The 18,181-nt window shown below is 40.4% G+C and overlaps 1 protein-coding gene across 1 annotated transcript; it reads left to right on the forward strand.

Annotated features, from left to right (window-relative positions):
* The first annotated feature begins 549 nt into the window (after nucleotides 1–549).
* Nucleotides 550–15,100, forward strand: LAS1L (LAS1 like ribosome biogenesis factor). Its single transcript, XM_053473705.1, has 13 exons — nucleotides 550–722; nucleotides 1,566–1,691; nucleotides 3,006–3,075; nucleotides 3,709–3,790; nucleotides 4,534–4,698; nucleotides 6,770–6,816; nucleotides 9,304–9,410; nucleotides 10,431–10,519; nucleotides 10,852–11,058; nucleotides 11,364–11,511; nucleotides 12,431–12,792; nucleotides 13,129–13,279; nucleotides 14,648–15,100. Exons 1-13 carry the CDS (start codon nucleotides 592–594, stop codon nucleotides 14,736–14,738), a joined length of 1,776 nt encoding a protein of 591 aa, XP_053329680.1. The 5' UTR covers nucleotides 550–591; the 3' UTR covers nucleotides 14,739–15,100.
* The last annotated feature ends 3,081 nt before the right edge of the window (nucleotides 15,101–18,181 follow it).

The raw sequence follows: 18,181 nt of genomic DNA on the forward strand, positions 1-18,181 counted from the left end.
CATACTAGGAATACACCTTTCCAGTGTCCCCATGATTCAGGCATCCAAGGCTGCTGCCTCAGACGCCTGGTACTAAGACTTATCCTGGATATAGCGGTCAGCAAACAGGCAATAGAGTAAAAAGCCCCATGTGGCTGGCAGTGCCAACATCAGGCCTGTGGGGCCTATTGGGACTTTCGTGGGGACAGCAGGCAGCCAACAGGTGCCCTTGTACAAATACCATAAATCGAACTCTCCAACATTAGAACCTGTAAAGCAGGTTTGTGTTACTGTAGAGGTTTCAGGAGTCAATATCTCGTGTGTCTCAAACGTCATATTCTGGCAAATTAATAATCTAACCTCCCATTATAAAGAAAACGTTGAGCTAAGCAATATGACGGCAAACTAGTAACCCCGGGATATTCCGCTACTAAGCATTCTAGAACTTGTAGTTCAGTACTAGAGATAAGATAAACCTAACCGCGAACATCTGGAACTAAAATCCTGGTTCGCGTGTTTCCGGACGGTTCTATTTTTACGTTGCGTTGCTAGCGGAAAGCTGATTGGAGGAGCTGAGCGTGTCACATTGTCCAGCCGACCGGCTGCTGGGAGATGGCGGCTCGGCGGCAAGTTGTAGCCTGGCTCAGCAAGGCTGAATGGGAGCAGGTCCTGGAGTATCTGTACAGCAGGGACTGCAAGCTCCAGCGGGATGCGCTGCACCGGATATCGGCCTGGAAGAGCAGGTGAGGAGTCAGAAGTAACCGCAGTGTCTGTTAAGGATAGCGGGATGCTGTGAGGTGCTTCAGGTAGCCATATACACGCGTGTGGTGTTTCAATTATTGGGCCTACTTACCTACCCGCAAACACCGAAATGTCTGCAGTAACCCGCCACTTGCTGATCCTTTTCTATATTATTAATGATTTATATTGAGTGTCATATTCTGTAAGGGGACTGTGGGTAAACATACACAAGGGGTGCAGCACGTGGCAGTGTGGGGTTAAAGGGACACCTCAGTCATCGTATGTACTTTTATGCATGTGATAGCTTAGCGGTACCTTTATATTAACAAGATGCCCTCCGTATTCATTTGCACACCTCGCCACCACTTAATGTGCAGGAATATACTCTCCGCCAGTCACCTCTGGTGTCGGCTCGGGGGGCTAGGTTTATTGTGCACATGTGTTGAAAGAGGTCCTATTGATTTCAATGGGAGTGCTTTCCTGCCACTGATTGGGTTCTTGAAGAGAATCACCAGACCATGGAGGGGGAGGGGAACTGCAGCTTCTCCCTAAATAGAAGACTAGTGTATGAACAAGTGTACCTTCGAATTCTCTTTATTGGTTCACAAGTAAAACAGAGGCACATGAGAAATACCATATCGGTAAATGACAAAAGCAAGGCAATGACCGTACAGAACAGATCAATAATCAGTTGCAACAGAATAGAAAACAAATGTACCTTCAAAAGATAGCAAAGGCTACACGTGCTGGTGCAGTAGTGGAGGTCCGATTTCAGGATGCTATTTTGCATGCCATTCCACGTGTCACCGTGTCGAACAATGATCTGTCTTGTTGTTTTTGTTAAGGTATGGGAACAGAATGCCACTGGCTGTGGAGTGCACTGCGGACCTCGTGCGCTGTAAAATTCTGGACATGAGCGGTGGAATGGAAGCCGAGGAACTTGTTCTACTTTATGGACTTGCTCTTGTAAGGTTAGTATAAAATGATGTCAATTTATGTCTTCAAAGTTACGTTTCCAGATATTTCTGCATCATATCCTGTCTTTACTGCTTAGTATACACAGAAACAAAGGTTGGAATACAGCACTCAGTCGTGAGATGGTGCACGAGCCAGGGTACCACCAAGTCCTTCAATAAATCCAAAATAAAGAAGCAGAGGCTCAGCACTCCAATGGTAAGGTGAGTTTATTTCACACAGGCAACGTTTCAACACACAGGTCTTTCTTTTGACCTGTGTGTCGAAACATTGCCTGTGTGAAATAAACTCACCTTACCATTTGAGTGCTGAGCCTCTGCTTCTTTATGTTGGATTTATTGCTTAGTAATCTTGTAATCATCTGACATATGGTGTTTTAGCGATAGCAAAACATTCACTGTCTTGGACATGAGTGGAAGCCGCGTTTTACCTATGCACCCCACCCCCTACATGCACTGTACAAAAAGCACTAGCCCTGATCATTCTGTGCACACACGTTAAACCAGGGCTCGACAAATGGCGACAAAATGGCGCCTAGGTGTTTGTCAGCCTCTTACATCTGCAAAAAATTGTCTGCCCAGGAGGAAAACCAGCAATCGTGTTTTCAGCTGCCACAGGCAGCTTCAGGGAAGGGGGTTGTGTGTTGATTAGGCATGGAAGCCTACAGCAGTCATCAAAGAGACTCCCCTTGCAATGGCTGGTCTATAGACCAGCAATTGCGTCCCACCTGCCAGAGGCAGCTTCAGGGACAGGGGAGAGGGTTCTTTGGTCTCCACATGTGTGTGGAGACCAGCCCCAACACCCCCTGCTGCCTGATCGCTCCATGAGAGCGACAGTGCAGCGTTAACCCCTTCAATGCCACAAATGTGTGTGACACATTCGTGGCATTGCAGGGGTTAACATTTGTCCCCAAAAGCTTGTGGGGACTAAATATCAGTCAATGCTGTGCTCCAATGGAACATCAGCATTGAAAGAGTTAAAAATAATAATAATAATAATAATAAAAAAAACAGCACTGACCTGGAAGTCCAGGGTGCTTCCAGGTCAAATGCTGTGATTTTAGTAAGTGGGCTGATGATGATCAGATCACTCCTGACCAACTGTTAGTTTAAAAAAAAATCCTGGCTCCTAACTTTTTTAGCTGGCGCCTAGATTCACAACAAATTTGTCAAGCCCTGCGTTAAACGTTTCCTGATGTACTGTTTGAACTTTTGACAACTTCTTGTTAATTGTCTCCTTGAACCCAGCTTTAAGAACTAGTCAATATCTGACAGCCTCTCATTCTATGTTTTGTACTTCACCTGTTGCAGGTTTGTAAATTTAATCACAGAGCGAAAGCAGAAAACTGTATCTATTCCTTTGAGGCGTTTGGCCAATGAGGTGAGTGCCACATTTCTGTGAGCCCGTTACTGCATAGTTTTATGATCACGTTTTACTGTCAGTTGTAGCTTAGATCGTGTTCCCTAGTCAAATAATAGTTAAGGGTGCTGGTCCACTCAGACAAAATATTAATTAGGCAAGCAATTAGCATTAGGAATTCTGACAGTTTATTCTTGCTTCTAAAGGGTTAATGACACAATGATGCGTTTTCTACAGCAACATCTTACCAGTGCCTGCATATGTGACAATAGTTCCCATCAAAAATTATAAATAAGAAAAAATGATATTTTTTTTTATAGTATTTGGGCATTCAACCATCTAGGAATTGTGCTTCTAATGCGGCGTTTAACCCAGACGAATTAGATGTATTTCTTGGTGGCTATTTTATTCTTTTTTATGTAATGCCATTTCTGTATTTTCTAATATCCGGTAATACGGAGCAGAGGTTTAGCAGACATCCGATAAAACAACTATTCAGCCTCCACTGGAAGAAATAATATATTGCAGGAAAGACAAATCTAAATTATATTACCGGTTATGTAACAAAGCATTGCTTTAGAGACAAACCATCTGGTTAGTTTTCCTAGCCAGAGCAAACTTCACAGATGTTTCTCTTTATTTTTTTGTTTTCAGCTAAAGATCCCAGAATGGGTGGTAACTCTTCGGCACGATGTCACTCACGGGAAACTGCCAAAACTGAGCATGTGTCGGAAAGGTAAGGATTTTGTACTCGGGGGTAGACTACTAGTAATACTTGTGCTATCTCTCCTTCCTACGCTTGTCACAATACCAATTTTATCCCTTAAGGTGTGTTTCCCCACTTTCCTGGATTTGTTTTAATTGGTCTCCCTGAATCTCCATACACTCCTACGATAATATCCACATCCATTTTCGTTGGGAAAAAATGCCTGTGATTAAATTCCGAAAAAATTAACTGTGAGCGTGTTATGGTGATCCTTTTTTTTATTATTATTATTATTTTACCTCCTTCTCTTATGCACAGCAGAGCCACATATACTATGTGTTATAATTTTGATGTCAAGCTTATTCTTTTGCAAATATGGTGTTTTTTCTCTATTTCCAATGCAGATACACTTCTGTTGTTTTGTATTTCTTAATGGTTTGTAACGTCATTTTTATGCCGTATAAGATCTTTATGATTAAAAAAAAAAATGCATATGGCCCTCTGGGCTCAGACAAGATGGACTGGTAAATCCTATACTTTTTTTGTATGATTATAGCTCTAGTTATCATTTATAACTTATATATACATAAGGGTATATGAATTTGTGTTTGTTTATACAAAATGTTTATTAATAAAAGAAAACACTAAACAAATTGTCTAATTTAAAGCTGGTCTTGTATACAATTAGATGGCTTAGTAATAATACATACCTATGTAGATTATGTATTTATCAATGCTTTTTGCCTCGTTGTAACACTAACTTCTCTTTTGAGGCTGGGACTGTGTGATGGAATGGCTGAGACGGGAGTACTGGTCGCGCCAACTGGGTAACTCTGAAACTCCTCAGTGGGTGGAAGATGAGGAGTCGTTATCAGAAGAAGCAGAAGAAGTTCAACCACAACCGTCTTATAAAGAACAAAAACACCAGGCTCTGGCTGGTACGTAAACATTTATGTAGAATGGGACTTCCTAGGACCACCAAGTGTAGGACACTTTCTTTGTGTGTGATGTTACTATTCAGAAACCAACGGTATTTCTGTTTCTTCTTTAAAAAGAAAAAAATAATTAATTGACCCATTTTCATTTTTGTCATTCCTTCCCTTACACAGCAGATGGCAGGTTATGCTGCGTTTCATTGCTTTAGAAGCTATGGCTGCATTATTATGAGATGCTTTATATATATCCTCAAGATTGTAAGCGTGTGAGCAGGGCTCTCGCCACCTAATGTATCGGTTTGTCTTAGTCTGTCAATTCTCGTCTTGTCAGACCCCTTGAATATATGAATTGTAATAAGTGCTGCGTAAATTGTTGGCGCTATATAAATAAAAGATAATATAGGGTATGTTAAAAAAAAAAAGGCTCTATAAATGAACTTGACATAAAGCTAAGCCATCTGTACTACAAAACACATTTCACACAAACTTGTTGTGTACATGTACATATTTGGTTACATTTAAATGTTTGTGATCCAGGTTACCACCACCACTGCTGTGATGTAGTATAGAGAGCGCAATCTCATTCTGCCATTGAAAGCTCATCTATTATTTTCCAAATACTACTGTATTTAACTTTATTCTTAATTAAAACAGCAGCTAAGCCATGGCGTCTTCTCGATCCCAGGAGATTTTTAATTTTCTGTGGATTTTAGTGTATAAGTGTGTGTTTGTTTTCATACTTATGCAGACATGTGTCTTGCTGGATACCTAATTGTTCACATGCCTCTGATACGAGACTAGTTCTATCATTTATATCAGCACAAAAACTGTGTGACAAGTGAGCCACATAGGTACAATGCCAAGCGTGGGATCGAGTGGTGTAAAGCACGCCGCCACTGGACTCTGGAGCGTGTAAACGTGTTCTGTGGAGTGAGAATCACACTTCTGTGTTTGGCGGATGCCAAGAGAACAATAACAGCCTGATTGCATCCCAGGAGGGGTAATGGTATGAGGTTGTTTTTCAGGGGTTGGGCTAGACCCATTATTTCCAGTGAAGGGAAATCTTAATGCTTCAACACGTAGATTGTGAGCCAGAACGTCTCGTCCAACATCAGTGCCTGATCTCACAAATGCTCTAATTGGTGAATGGGCCAAAAAAAAATTCCTCAGAAACACTCCAAAACCGCGTAGAAAGTCTTCCCAGAAGAGCGGAAGCTGTTATAGCTGCAAAGGGGGGGACCAACTACATATTAATGTCTATGTAGTTGGAATGCAATGTCATAAAAGTCCCTGTTGGCGTAATGGTTAGTTGTCCCAATACTTTTGTCTGTATAGTGTACTTGATGTCGAATTATTATTGTAATCACTTGTAGCAGCTTTTTTGAGCAACCAGTAATATCCAATAGTAAATGGGATTCTCTACCAGAACCACAGTTCAAAAGCGAAGTCCCAACCCGATCTCTAGAAACAGCTTCTTTTTAAAAACAAAACAAAACCCCCCGCTCCAGAAGCAGTTGGATCGCATCTTATCAGATGACAAGTCAAAATCTTGAGATAAAAACACAATTGGGCTCTTTTCCCTTCCTTGTTTAAGAATTCTAAGTAGGTTTCTTCCTTTCGTTAGGATTCAAGTATAGATAAAATACATAAGTCAAGCAGATGCTTTTGATTTTTTTTTTTTTTTTTTGGTTGGGTCAACCACTCATCATATAAAACCGAGCTGAAAATGAAGCAATATTTTGTAAATTACTCTGCTGGTAAATATCATAGCTAAACCATCTTAATTAAAAAGCTCATGAAAAGCATTGAAATGTTGGCCAAAGAGTTAACGTTATCAGATCTCGCACAGTTCCCTTCGTATCAGTATCACGGCGTGATCAGGATATTTGTTTGGCGCGGGCTTTTCCCTTCACACCGCTTGTGCAATCAAACCTGAGAACTGTTTACCGTGCAGCCGGTAATGTTGCATCATAAGTAAATGACTAGTTATCTGCTTTTATTTAATCTGATTATTTACCGTCTGCCGTTATATTTAACAATGTAACATTGATAACCGTTTTTTCTTTCCTTGCAGTTAAATTAAGAGAGACGCTGCACTCTTATACAAGGGAACAGTTTAAGGTACAGTTAATTTTGCTCCCTGCTTCCTCCTCTTACCTGTTTGTACACTGTGCTGTAGTAAAAGCATGCAAAGCCCAAGCGCAAAAGGGATTAATAAATGACTTGACGTAGCGTTGAGCAATCCAAGAAGAGCCGGAACAAACTACGATGCCGCTTTACAGCTGTGTTATTTAGAAGCGGCAGAACATTTCCTAGAGCATCTCCTTCCTTTTTGCAAGATTTGCCCTCCAGCTGGGGCATCTTGTAGCACGTGGAAAACTTTGCCCTCTTACGCATTTCCACAACGCTGTTTGACTATTTCAACATATTCCTGCTCTGCCTGAGCAGATGCGGTTGAATGAAGCAGTGTCTGTGTATTGCCCCCTACAGAAACGGTTTTCTTATTTAACAGTCTTAAAAGTTAATTTTTTATAGGAAAGTTGTAGATGACAGTAGCTGTCATCAGTTAAATGTTTATCAGTAATTGAATAAGATGTCCTATTTAAAGCTAGATGGTAACAGGCTCATTTTTAATGTAACTGATTATTCGTGTTGCTATACATTTAACGGCCTCTCATGTGTTCGAGATGATGTTACTACACGTGCCTGGGAAAAGGGTAGTTGAGAACATAAGACAAACCAATTGGGTCAAGTAAGGTTTGTGGTTTTACGTCATAAAAATCATCAGTGGCTATAACGCTGGTATATGAATGAAAGGGCGAGTTAAGTCCTTATGCATGAATTATCCATTAAATCATCTGCTTACCTTGCTGTGTGGCTACTATGTACAGAGTGGAATTCAGATTGAAAAGTAACATGATCTACTTTACATTAGATTTAATATGGTCACTTTGACCTAGCTATTTAAAGACCTTTTCAGTCTGCAAAGAGTGATGGTGTCTCTTTCTGTGTGTGCGTTCAGTGCATTCATTCACATGAAAATGCCCTAATGCTTTGAGCGCTCACGAGGAGCAAAGAGCCACCGAGAAACATGTGGGTCTCATGTAACTGACTTAAAGAAACTCCGCCGGGAGATTCCCCAAGTTGAGCGTCTAGTCAAAGAAAATTAAAAAACAATCAGAGGAAAGGGAAGAATAAATGAGAATGCTCCGCGTGAATTGGGAAAACATAGCCTGCGCTCTCATTTAGATAAAACAGAGCTCTCCTTTAAGCTTTTCATTTGTTTTAAGAAGCATTTGTTTACATCCTTAAATATAGCCGTTTTTAGTTCTACTTTCTCAAGTGACAAAAAAAATATTACCATCTTAACAAAAAAAACTTTCACATCTGCTATTTTCAAGGGGCTTTTTCTTTACCGTTGCAGTTGTAAAGAATTTAGTAAATCTTCTCTGAATCCTCAGTGAACATGTTGTAGGCATTATATATATATAACACACACACACACACACACACACACACACACACACACACACACACACACACACACACACACACACGTTAGGGTTAGTAGACAAGACAAGAGCAATACTATTTATTTTTTATCTGCGTAATAGTGGGATATAATAATGGTTAACCATAATGGTTGCGGCGTTAAGTGATTTTATGATCCCTGCATGCCTGTCAGACACAATACTGTTATGTTAAGGCAGCCGAACACGGATTACCGGTGCCATTCATGTTGGGTTAATTGCTGCGTGTGCTGATAATCTGACTCATCCTGGGGGAGTATTTATCTGTATTTTTAATACTCTTCCAAAATTTAACAAAAACAACACAGTACGGTTTGCGGAGTCGTTTCTGGCCTTGGTCGATGAAAATTCACGAATAACCCCATCTATAGTGTATTATTATTTGTTACATGCCCAGATGGCGTGTATAGCCAGGGCTGGTCAAATCCTTACGATCAGGTAGCCACGTTTCCTTAACTGGATGTTTGAAACAATTACGTTTAAAATGACGTTTTATGGTAATCTGTGTGGCTGACTCCGAGCCATTTACACTTTTTATACTCTAAACCATTAAACGGCGTTCACGTATCCATCACCATTGCATATATTAAAACAAATCTTTAAATCTATGCTATGGCAAGCTGTATCTTTGTTTTTCTGGGGATTTGCATGATTATTTCTCCCCTTTGAAGAACCGCTCCCGTCTTATTCTCATGTTAAGTGTATATCTGATTCTATTTTGGATAATTTATTTGAATTACATTGCAGGTAGACATGTGATTGGCTGTTATGACAGCCTCAGCCAATGGCTGCCCCTTAATCCCAGTACCTTTTTATAAATAATTTATCAAAATCTTTACACTAAATGACAAAAAAAAGCACAAGCTACGTTTTGAGTTTTAATAAATGAACCTAGTTTTGCCAAATGCTGTGATGGTGACCATTCTCTGTAGGACAGACGTAACCCCATAACCCACAGACCAACCAATGGTTTTCTTACCAACACCGTTGAGCGGAGATGGCTTTTGCTCTGCCGCTGTGGTTTTACAGACCAGGTAATGATGAAAGAAATTCTTAAATGCCCTTTAATTTCTTTCAGATTTTTCAAGAACTTCTCCAAGATCCCAAAGCTAAAAAGCAGTGGAGTGCCACCTCAGACCTGGAGTGGACCATAGCCCAGGCCAAGGACTCGATCCGACAAAGCAGGTCGCTTTTTACTGTCACTCACTAGTAGATTGTTATAGTTACGGCGTGCAATGACTCTTCGGTTTCTGTGCCGTGCCTCCGTAGAATGAGTTAATTTAACACATTTATAGAGAGTCGGGGAAATCTAAAAGAACAAGATTTGATTGAACTTGTCCCATGTACATCCACAACATAACATGCAAAGCATTTTGATTTCCTAGAGTAATAGATGGGAAAATACAGAGAACGGCTCTTCGTTCTATAAGAATACCCAGGTGCACAACGTCGTATGGGGAGATACTTTATTGGGGGTTTCCAGCAAACTAGCAGAACACAGGCATTTATTATTCTAGTAAATAAGACCATTATCACATTACTGAACGATATAAAGGCCATGCAGGGAATGGGCTCTTTAATCTGCTGACCCTCTGGTTGTGAAATAATCTGGATGCTGTCACGTGGGTGAATGTAAAGTGTAGCCGCCATTGGCCTCCCAGCGTCATCTTCGTGCCAGAACTTGTGGGATTTCTGTGGGCAGCGAGTCTTGCTTTAGCTGTCACATTTGACTAATGCTTGTTTACAACTATGAGAAGGTGGATTTGGCTGCAGTTATTCTTTGAAGATTTCCTCCAAACAACCATTCCTATATTCTCCCCTTTCTAGATAATAAAAGGATTAAATAAGTGGGATGTGAGAGTAAATTCTGTAATATATCATATATTATCAGCTCGCAAGAGCTGTGTGTAACATTGACTTGTGCTTGATTAATAACAACAACAATACTAGAGTGATTAACTTTACCCCAACACTTAAAGTTTAGGATGAAATACCAATAATGATGCTCAATACATAAGTTCTCGGAGAGGATACTGAGACCAATTCCCAAAAAGTGGTATGGGGATGGGAGTTTGGAATGAAAATACTATTTGAGACCTGATGATAACTGCATATCTACCATGAGTTGGATGTGTGGATGCATTGCTATTTGGGATAGACCGATATAGTCTAATAAATACTTGGTATCCGATTTCTTTATTACAGCGCAGAGACTGCCGCAGAGATTCTTCTTGAGGATGGCTTTTTAATACCTACTGCCAAACAACTAGTAACCCTGAAGATTGACCAGGAAGGTACGGCATACGTTTACTTTTAAGTATACAGCAGACGGCACTAGACAGCGTGCTTCCTCCATCACTTGGGAGGTCGTGGTTATCCACTGATGGATTTTCACATGCAGTATACGTATTACAGTCGTTCTCACTAAGCACAAGTACAAAAATACGGCTAAAGGTCTTACATATAAAGGGACAGTCCATCCGCCATATGCATTAAGAAGCCTTTATAGGGATTTCTTTACTTTTCTGTTGGGTCTCTTTTGCTAACACTTGGGGGATTTTGCAGATTGCCATATTGTGAAAGTAGGGCTTATATTCGACATGGTTTCTAATTTGCTTTGCTGCAGATTTTGATGAAAACCTGCATCTCCCGCGTATGCTATTCCGTGTTTGGCAGCCATTGCTGAAGGTCTTGCATTCCCAGGATTTTACTCAGGAGCTGTTGGAGAAAATGTTTTCGGCGTTGGGGCTTTGCGGGGATGCTGACATTGAGCAGAGAGCGCACTATCTGAGCTGCTGGATCTCTGAAGTATTAACAGCCAATCACAGAGCAGGTTAGTTCACTACACCAAGAAAACCGCAATGAACCTTCAACGGGGTTGGTAGGCAGCCTGCCATTAGAGTGGCCTGTTCATTACTCTTGGCAATTTTTTATGGTGTAATATATAATAATCTGGTTTGAGGAGGGGGTTGCTGAATTAATCATTGTACAAAAAAATGTTATATACGTAGAACTTTAAAAAAAATCTATAGAACACACAGCGAATGAGTGCTTTACCAGCCTTCACGCCAACCCCCAATGTAACTTCTGCATGTGTTGAGTAATATATATATTTTTTTTCGTTTTTACGTCAACCAGATAGAAAATGTATGATTCCCTCCCGCAATCAGACAGCAGTAAAAAGCAAATGGAAGCTGTTTCCTAACAGGGTGGGTTTAAAGTGGAGGAAGCTGCTACAGAAATGCCTGGAATCTCCATGCCAAGCTACCCCTCAACTCTTAAAACTGTAAGTAAACCTACACAGGACTTATTAGACTCTGCAATCCACAGGTGGCTCAGACAAGACTTGTGGAGACCAGCAACGCACTATCCTGACTTAAATTTCCAACCAAACGTTATATCTGTTGTCAGTGTTTGTTTATTTGCTAGATCCAGAATAGGGTACCTTTTATCTTCAGCCCACAATATGACTTAATTGAGGCATTGTGGTTGCGCTGAGGTGAAAGCCATTCTCCAAAACGCAGGCTTTCAGGATCTCCTCACGTGGATATGTCTTGAGGACAACATTGCGGCACGTCAGCTGGTGGTTTAGGCAAACCATTACTTATCATAAAGAAAAGTGACCCTAGTTTCAGGATAGTAGACACAGGGTTTAAACTGGCAATCTAGAGGGAGTTACTGTAATTCCAAGAGCAGACCAGACTTTACATTATAATTCACAGTTTGCTCCAAATAAAAAATCTCTAAATTAGCCAATAGATGAATCAAAACACCCATGAAGAAAAATCTGGACTAATGTTAAAAGAATTTAACCCCCTCCCTAAAAATGACCTGTAATTAAAGCTTTATGGTTGTTTACATAAAATAAAACCACTAAGGTTCCTAGAGCCAATGTAAACATTTTGCACGTTGCCAGGAATACCATAAAACTGCAACCATTTGCTTGTCTCAGAACAAAGGTTTTACAAAGTTTCCAGAAACCTAATTTAGATCTGTAACCCTGAAGTTAAAGTATCAAAAAAGGACTATTGAATATTCAAAGTTGGAATTTATTGGCCTGTGCCTTACAAGCATCAGCAGCCATACGTGATTTCTTCTTGTTTGAGTAGAAATGCATTAGCTTCACATGGAAATGTTTTGGACAGGCTATGTAGACAGATGAGAGAAGCAGTTTCAGAAGCTAAACTAGTGTGTTATTTCTTCAGTATCTTTGAATACATGAAGCCCAGTCTACCTTCGGACACCCAGGAGAAGCTGCTGTGCCTCTGCTCCATCTACATTCAGGATGATGACTCTGATGGGTCGATGGACTACAGCGATCAGCCCATTTACACAGTGGAAAGCCTGGAATGGCGGCTAAAGCAGGAATCTAAGGGCAGAGCTAATAATTCACGCGTTGCACCGGCCATGGAGGAGGATGAAGAGCAGACCACCAGTGAACACACAGAAGATGAAGAGATGATAACACAGGAGTCTTATGAGGATGAATATATCCAAGTGATAAACATGAAGATGGCAACAGAGCGGAGAGCGGTGTTGCAAGGTTCCTCATGGGGCATCAGCACAGGTATTGCCCAAGTTACAAAATAATTTGCCCTGATTCCGTAAAAAAAAAAAAAAGACAACAGTTGAATGTTTTGTTTGGGGTATATTTTTGTTACAGTTTATAGTTGTATTAAGAGTTGTAATTGTTGTACGTTTTTTTAGAAATATTCATACCTCATGACAATTTTTTAAGGAACTTTAAATGACATTCCGTGTTCTCAGACCGCTTTAGTATACATTTTGTTTCTTGGAGCTTACTGGAGCACGAGATGACTGTTTCAATGAGCAAGTTCCATCCCTAAGAAAGAAATTGCTTTCCTTGGCGTTTAAGTGAGATGTTTTCTTTACGTTCTTGCAGAATATGTTAAGTGGGGTGAATACCCCCTTGGGCTAGTTCCAGGACAAAGCGAAGATCCGGGTTGCCTTTTAGTGGACAGCTACTCGATCATGTCAGTGCTTGAACAACAGTGTACCGAGTCCAAGAAGAATGGAAATAATGCTCCCACAAGGTAAGGATTTACTGTGAGCAAAGCTGGTACATCCTACTGCATACCTACACCATGTAGACAAAAGTATTGGGGCGCAGATCTTAATTATTTAATTCAGGTTTTTAAATCAGACCCATTGCAGCAGATGTATAAAATCAAGCACCTAGCCATGCAGTCTGCATTTACAAACATTTGTGACAAAAATGGGTCGTTCTGAAGAGCTCAGTGAATTCTCAGTACTGTGATGGGATGCCACCTTTGAATTATGTCAGTTCGTGAAATTTCATCCCTGCTAGATATTCCACGGCCAAGTAAGTGGTATTATTGGAAGGTTTAGGAACAGTAGAAGCTCACAGAGCGGGGTCACTGAGTGCTGAGATGCATGATGCATAAAAGTCGCCAACGCTCTGCTGATTCCATATCTAAAGATTTCCAAACTTCCAGTGGCATTAATATCAGCACAAAAACTGTGTGTCAGGAGCTTCTTGCAATGGGTTTTCATGACCTAACAGCTGCCACACATTACCAAGTACAATGCCAAGTGTGGGATCGAGTGGTGTAAAGCACATCGCCAGTGGACTCTGGAGCTGTGGAAATGTGTTCTGTGGAGTGAGAGTCACGCTTCTCTGGAAGTCTGGCGAGTCTGGGTTTGGCGGATACCAGGAGAACTTTACCAGTCTAACTGCATTATGCCAACTTTAATGTTTGGTGGAGGAAGGATAATGGTTTGGGGCTGGTTTTCAGGGGTTGGGTTAGACCCCTTACTTTCAGTGAAGGAAATATTAATGCTTCGGTATACCAAGACATTTTGGACAATACTATGCTTCCAAATTTGTGGGAACAGTTTGAGGACGACCCTTTCCAGTTCCAGCACTGCTGTTCCCCAGTGCACAAAGCAAGGTCCATAAAAGTTTGCTGTGGAGGACTGGCCGCACAGAGCCCTGACCTCAACCCCATAAAACACCTTTGAGATGAACTGGAATGGAGATTGTGAGCAAGGCTTTCTTGTTCAACATCGTTGTCTGATCTCACATTCTCTGCTGGATGAACGGGCAGAAATTCCCACAGAAACACTCCAAAATATAATCCGCACCCCCACTTTAAAGACTTTAAGTGGGGGGAAAAAGTGCGGCCTATATTCGGGCCAATACGGTAATAATACAAAAAACTGCTTCCTTTTTTAACTCCAAGTGTGTCTGGCTCTTTTTTTTTTTTTTTTTTTTTTTTTTTTTTTTTTTTTTTTTAAATGTACGTCAAGAGATAGGAAGAGACAATGTGGACAAAACTATCTTTTTTTAAATCCATCTTCATTGACGCTTTCAAATATACTTTTACAATTGCTTGCTTTGCGTATGTATATAATATGTTTAATGTTATTTTTTTTTGCAGCTCTACTACAGTCGCCGGTGCCTCGTTTGAACCAATTCTGTGGAGCCAGGCAGAGCTGAACAATATTAAAGCAGGACTGAAGCTATTCTAAGCACTTGCGGTCGTTGCTCTGACACTTGTGGCAGAAACGTTGGTTGGATAGACAGCTGGAGGTTCCTCTTCATCCAGTGGCAGCGATGAGGTTGAGTTTCAGCGTGGGGGATGTATTGTATCTATATGAACGCTGTGATAGTTATCAGACTCCAGTGAAACTTCATACGCTCCTGGAACCGAATTTCCGTGAAGTGAACATTTGTTTGTTTCTTCTCCAAAGCTGTTTCTTATTTTTACATTTTGTACAATTAATGAAAATTGTTGTCTGGGTTTTTTTTTCATGTTTTATTGAAATACACCATGTATGCTTGTGCTGTAATTTGGAGAATAAAAAGCCAGAATTTGATTCTAGAGCCCTACCTATTTAGCTGGTTGGAGCCTTTGTACATCGCAGTTGGGTATAATGCTCGTTTGTATCACTTGTAACATGTAGGTTCCAGCCATTTACACAGATCTCTGTGCATACCTAATGTGGATTTATGTAAGCAACGCGTTTACTGTCGGCGTGCAAAAGGGGTTTGTCTTGACCTGACATAAGTAACTGACTAGTCACCTATGCTGACTTAAATGCTTATTGGGCAATGATTTTTGCCTCTGGCAATAAAGATTCATGTACACGATTTAAGTATAAAAATAAACATCTGCAAGAGCCTGCACGGTTAAAATACAATCCAGCCCAAAGCTTAAGGTCAGGAGTTTTTGGCCGTGTAATTCTTTCTTTTGGTCTTCCTTTAATATCTGAACTCATGACAAGAACAGATCAAGCTGAGGAAGGAGACTCGAGAGATCACATGTACCTGCCCTGAAACCATTATCAAGCCAGTAACACACACCACAGGCTGGTTTCTTTTCCTGGTTTTGGTGCCAGTCAGTTCAGGAAGTTCCTCGACCACGCATCGGCAGCTGCCACTTTCTGGAAAGCACCAGGGTGATTTGACTAGAACATGAAATAAAGCCTCTACACATCTGTCACCTTTATGTATCATAGTTCCTGAGGTGGCTATAGACACAAAGTTACTTAAATCAACTGGAAGTTAAGGGTATGTTGGGGAAAATTTTAAAAGGGACAGTCTACTGCCTGATGAATGCGTATTAAATTACACATAGTAGTTTATTGATGCATTATTTTGAGTTGAGAAAAATAAATGCTCCAGGATTACCGGCGACGGCCTCCTTTGCAATTCCCACCTGCTGGAAACAGCCAAGCACCCCCGTTTATTTAAATGTGTGTGCAGGGGAGTTGTAAGACCGCTGGGAAATCTCACAAGCTGGCGGTAGAGGTAAGTGTCCGTGTGTGCGCATTTCTGAGCAAGAAAGGCTTTCTGTGATGAGGACACACACAGTTTAAACAGGGTAAATATTAAATCATATGTATTAAGGTGCATGTTATGGCGTTTGTGTTTAGCTGTAATTTTCTTCCCGTTGTGTGAACCCACAAGAGTTGTTTTCAGGACAAGACGGGCTTCCTTTAGATACCGTTAGTTTGATTGTATCATCCAATTTACTATAAAGCAAATATATATAATATGGTGAGAAATTGAAAAAAAGGACTGTTAGCTAATGAAAAATTGAGTTTAGAAATACTCAATGTTTCTGCCACCAGAAAAAATATTACTACGAAGATTGACACATTTTACGGCTATGTGTCAAATACCCCAATATGTGTTCAGCAACATCTCCTGCGTACAGTGATTCCACCCATACGTGGGTTTGTCCTGTTCGGGGGACTAAAGGCCACTTTAGAGGTGTGCATTTTTCAAATTGGAATTTTGACATCTGGTCATCCTGCACCTATGTGGTATTTGGGACATCTTTGAACACGGCTAATTCAATATTTTAAATTTCTGCACCAGTTTAAACTCATGACATGCATGTCAATTCTTGTCAACTGGATGTCTTTCCACGGTGTGCCTGACACTACAATTGTCATCAAGGAGTTAAGGTTCCTAGACTTCTGGTTCTCATATTCCATGTGCTATCTTTCGATCTGGGGTATGCTGTTTTGGGAAGTCCCAACGACCACACCACTACGTGGTGAACCTGTAGGACCTTTCCAGCAGCATGAGAATTACTGATGATTTGCAGCGTTTAGTAGTAAAAGGTGCACAAGGCTTAATATTAATAATATTTATATAAATGTTCAGCAAAAAAAAAAATACAAGGTAAGCGGTGAAACACTCCACAAATCGTTTTATTAATGTCCAAGTATTTTGTCATTACGACTTACATAATATTTGGGTTCACAAAAATAAACCCAAAGAGGTTGTATAAAATGTAACATACAATTACGCAGTAACGTTTCGTTCTAAGAAATAAAAACACAGAAGTTATGACTTTGTAGCTTCATACAACAAGTTCATAAAGTATTTTAAAAAGCAGCAAGATACACAATGTGACACAGGGAAATGCGTTTAGGTCTCAAACTATTTAAGCCACCGAGAGCTTAAATAGGGATGTTCAGCGTATAACAGCCTTTGCAACCGTCCACAGAATTACGGTTCATGTTGTTCCCAATAACTAGCAGTGCCGGGGCAATTCAGAGGCAACTAACAGGTAAGTTGGAAGTGCCACTTCCATTATTCACAGCCAGCAGAATGTCATAACTGTAGACAGTGCTCTCAATAAAGGGGGAAAAACAATAGGTGCTTTATTGCCTTTCATTGACATTTGAGATGTTACAGGTACACATATACCGGATAGCATCTCGTTGCCGACCTGTTAGTAACCTCTACTGCCAAACCCAACTACGGAAGCCATGAAAGCCAATGACCTAAAGCTTAATGGCAAATGTAAGAGAATATTTAAAAGTTCATGTATTTTGAGGTTGTTGACCCTGCCTCCTATATGCAAATGAAAGGCTGCAAGAGACGACATTTATTTGCATACGGTATGTGGTTGTAACATAATGGTGCCAGGATCAACAAATGTTTTTGTTCTATATAGATAAAATATGTGAAATCCATCTTAAAAATACTTAAATTAGTTGTGAACGTGTGATTAATGCGTACATTTCAAGGATGATAGAGTTGACAGATTTAAGCTGATTAAGCGTGATGTGAAATGTCTGCATATCCAGCGCCCCATCAATGTGACTGAACTACAGGAAAACATCTTTTCAGTCTAATATTGGGTTAAAACGAATCTCCGTGAAGTCCGTCACAACAATATATCGAGTGACAACGGAGATATCCAAATTACAATCAACAATCCAACAGAAGACATTCTGTAATAGATTAAACAACACAAGAGGGATAAAAACAGCCTTAAAATAAACATTACATTACAGGATGCAAAGTATCCACACGTTTCTCCACATGCACTAAAAACAGTACATTTAAAAACTAAACACTTTCATTTATCAGACGGGGAGAACATTAGAAGGCCAGTTAAAACCTGTAGAAATCTTACTACCTTTCCATAGGAACAACATATTGTGCTGCC

Source organism: Spea bombifrons, chromosome 8 (assembly GCF_027358695.1).
Source record: "Spea bombifrons isolate aSpeBom1 chromosome 8, aSpeBom1.2.pri, whole genome shotgun sequence".
In the NCBI taxonomy this organism is placed as follows: domain Eukaryota; kingdom Metazoa; phylum Chordata; class Amphibia; order Anura; family Pelobatidae; genus Spea; species Spea bombifrons.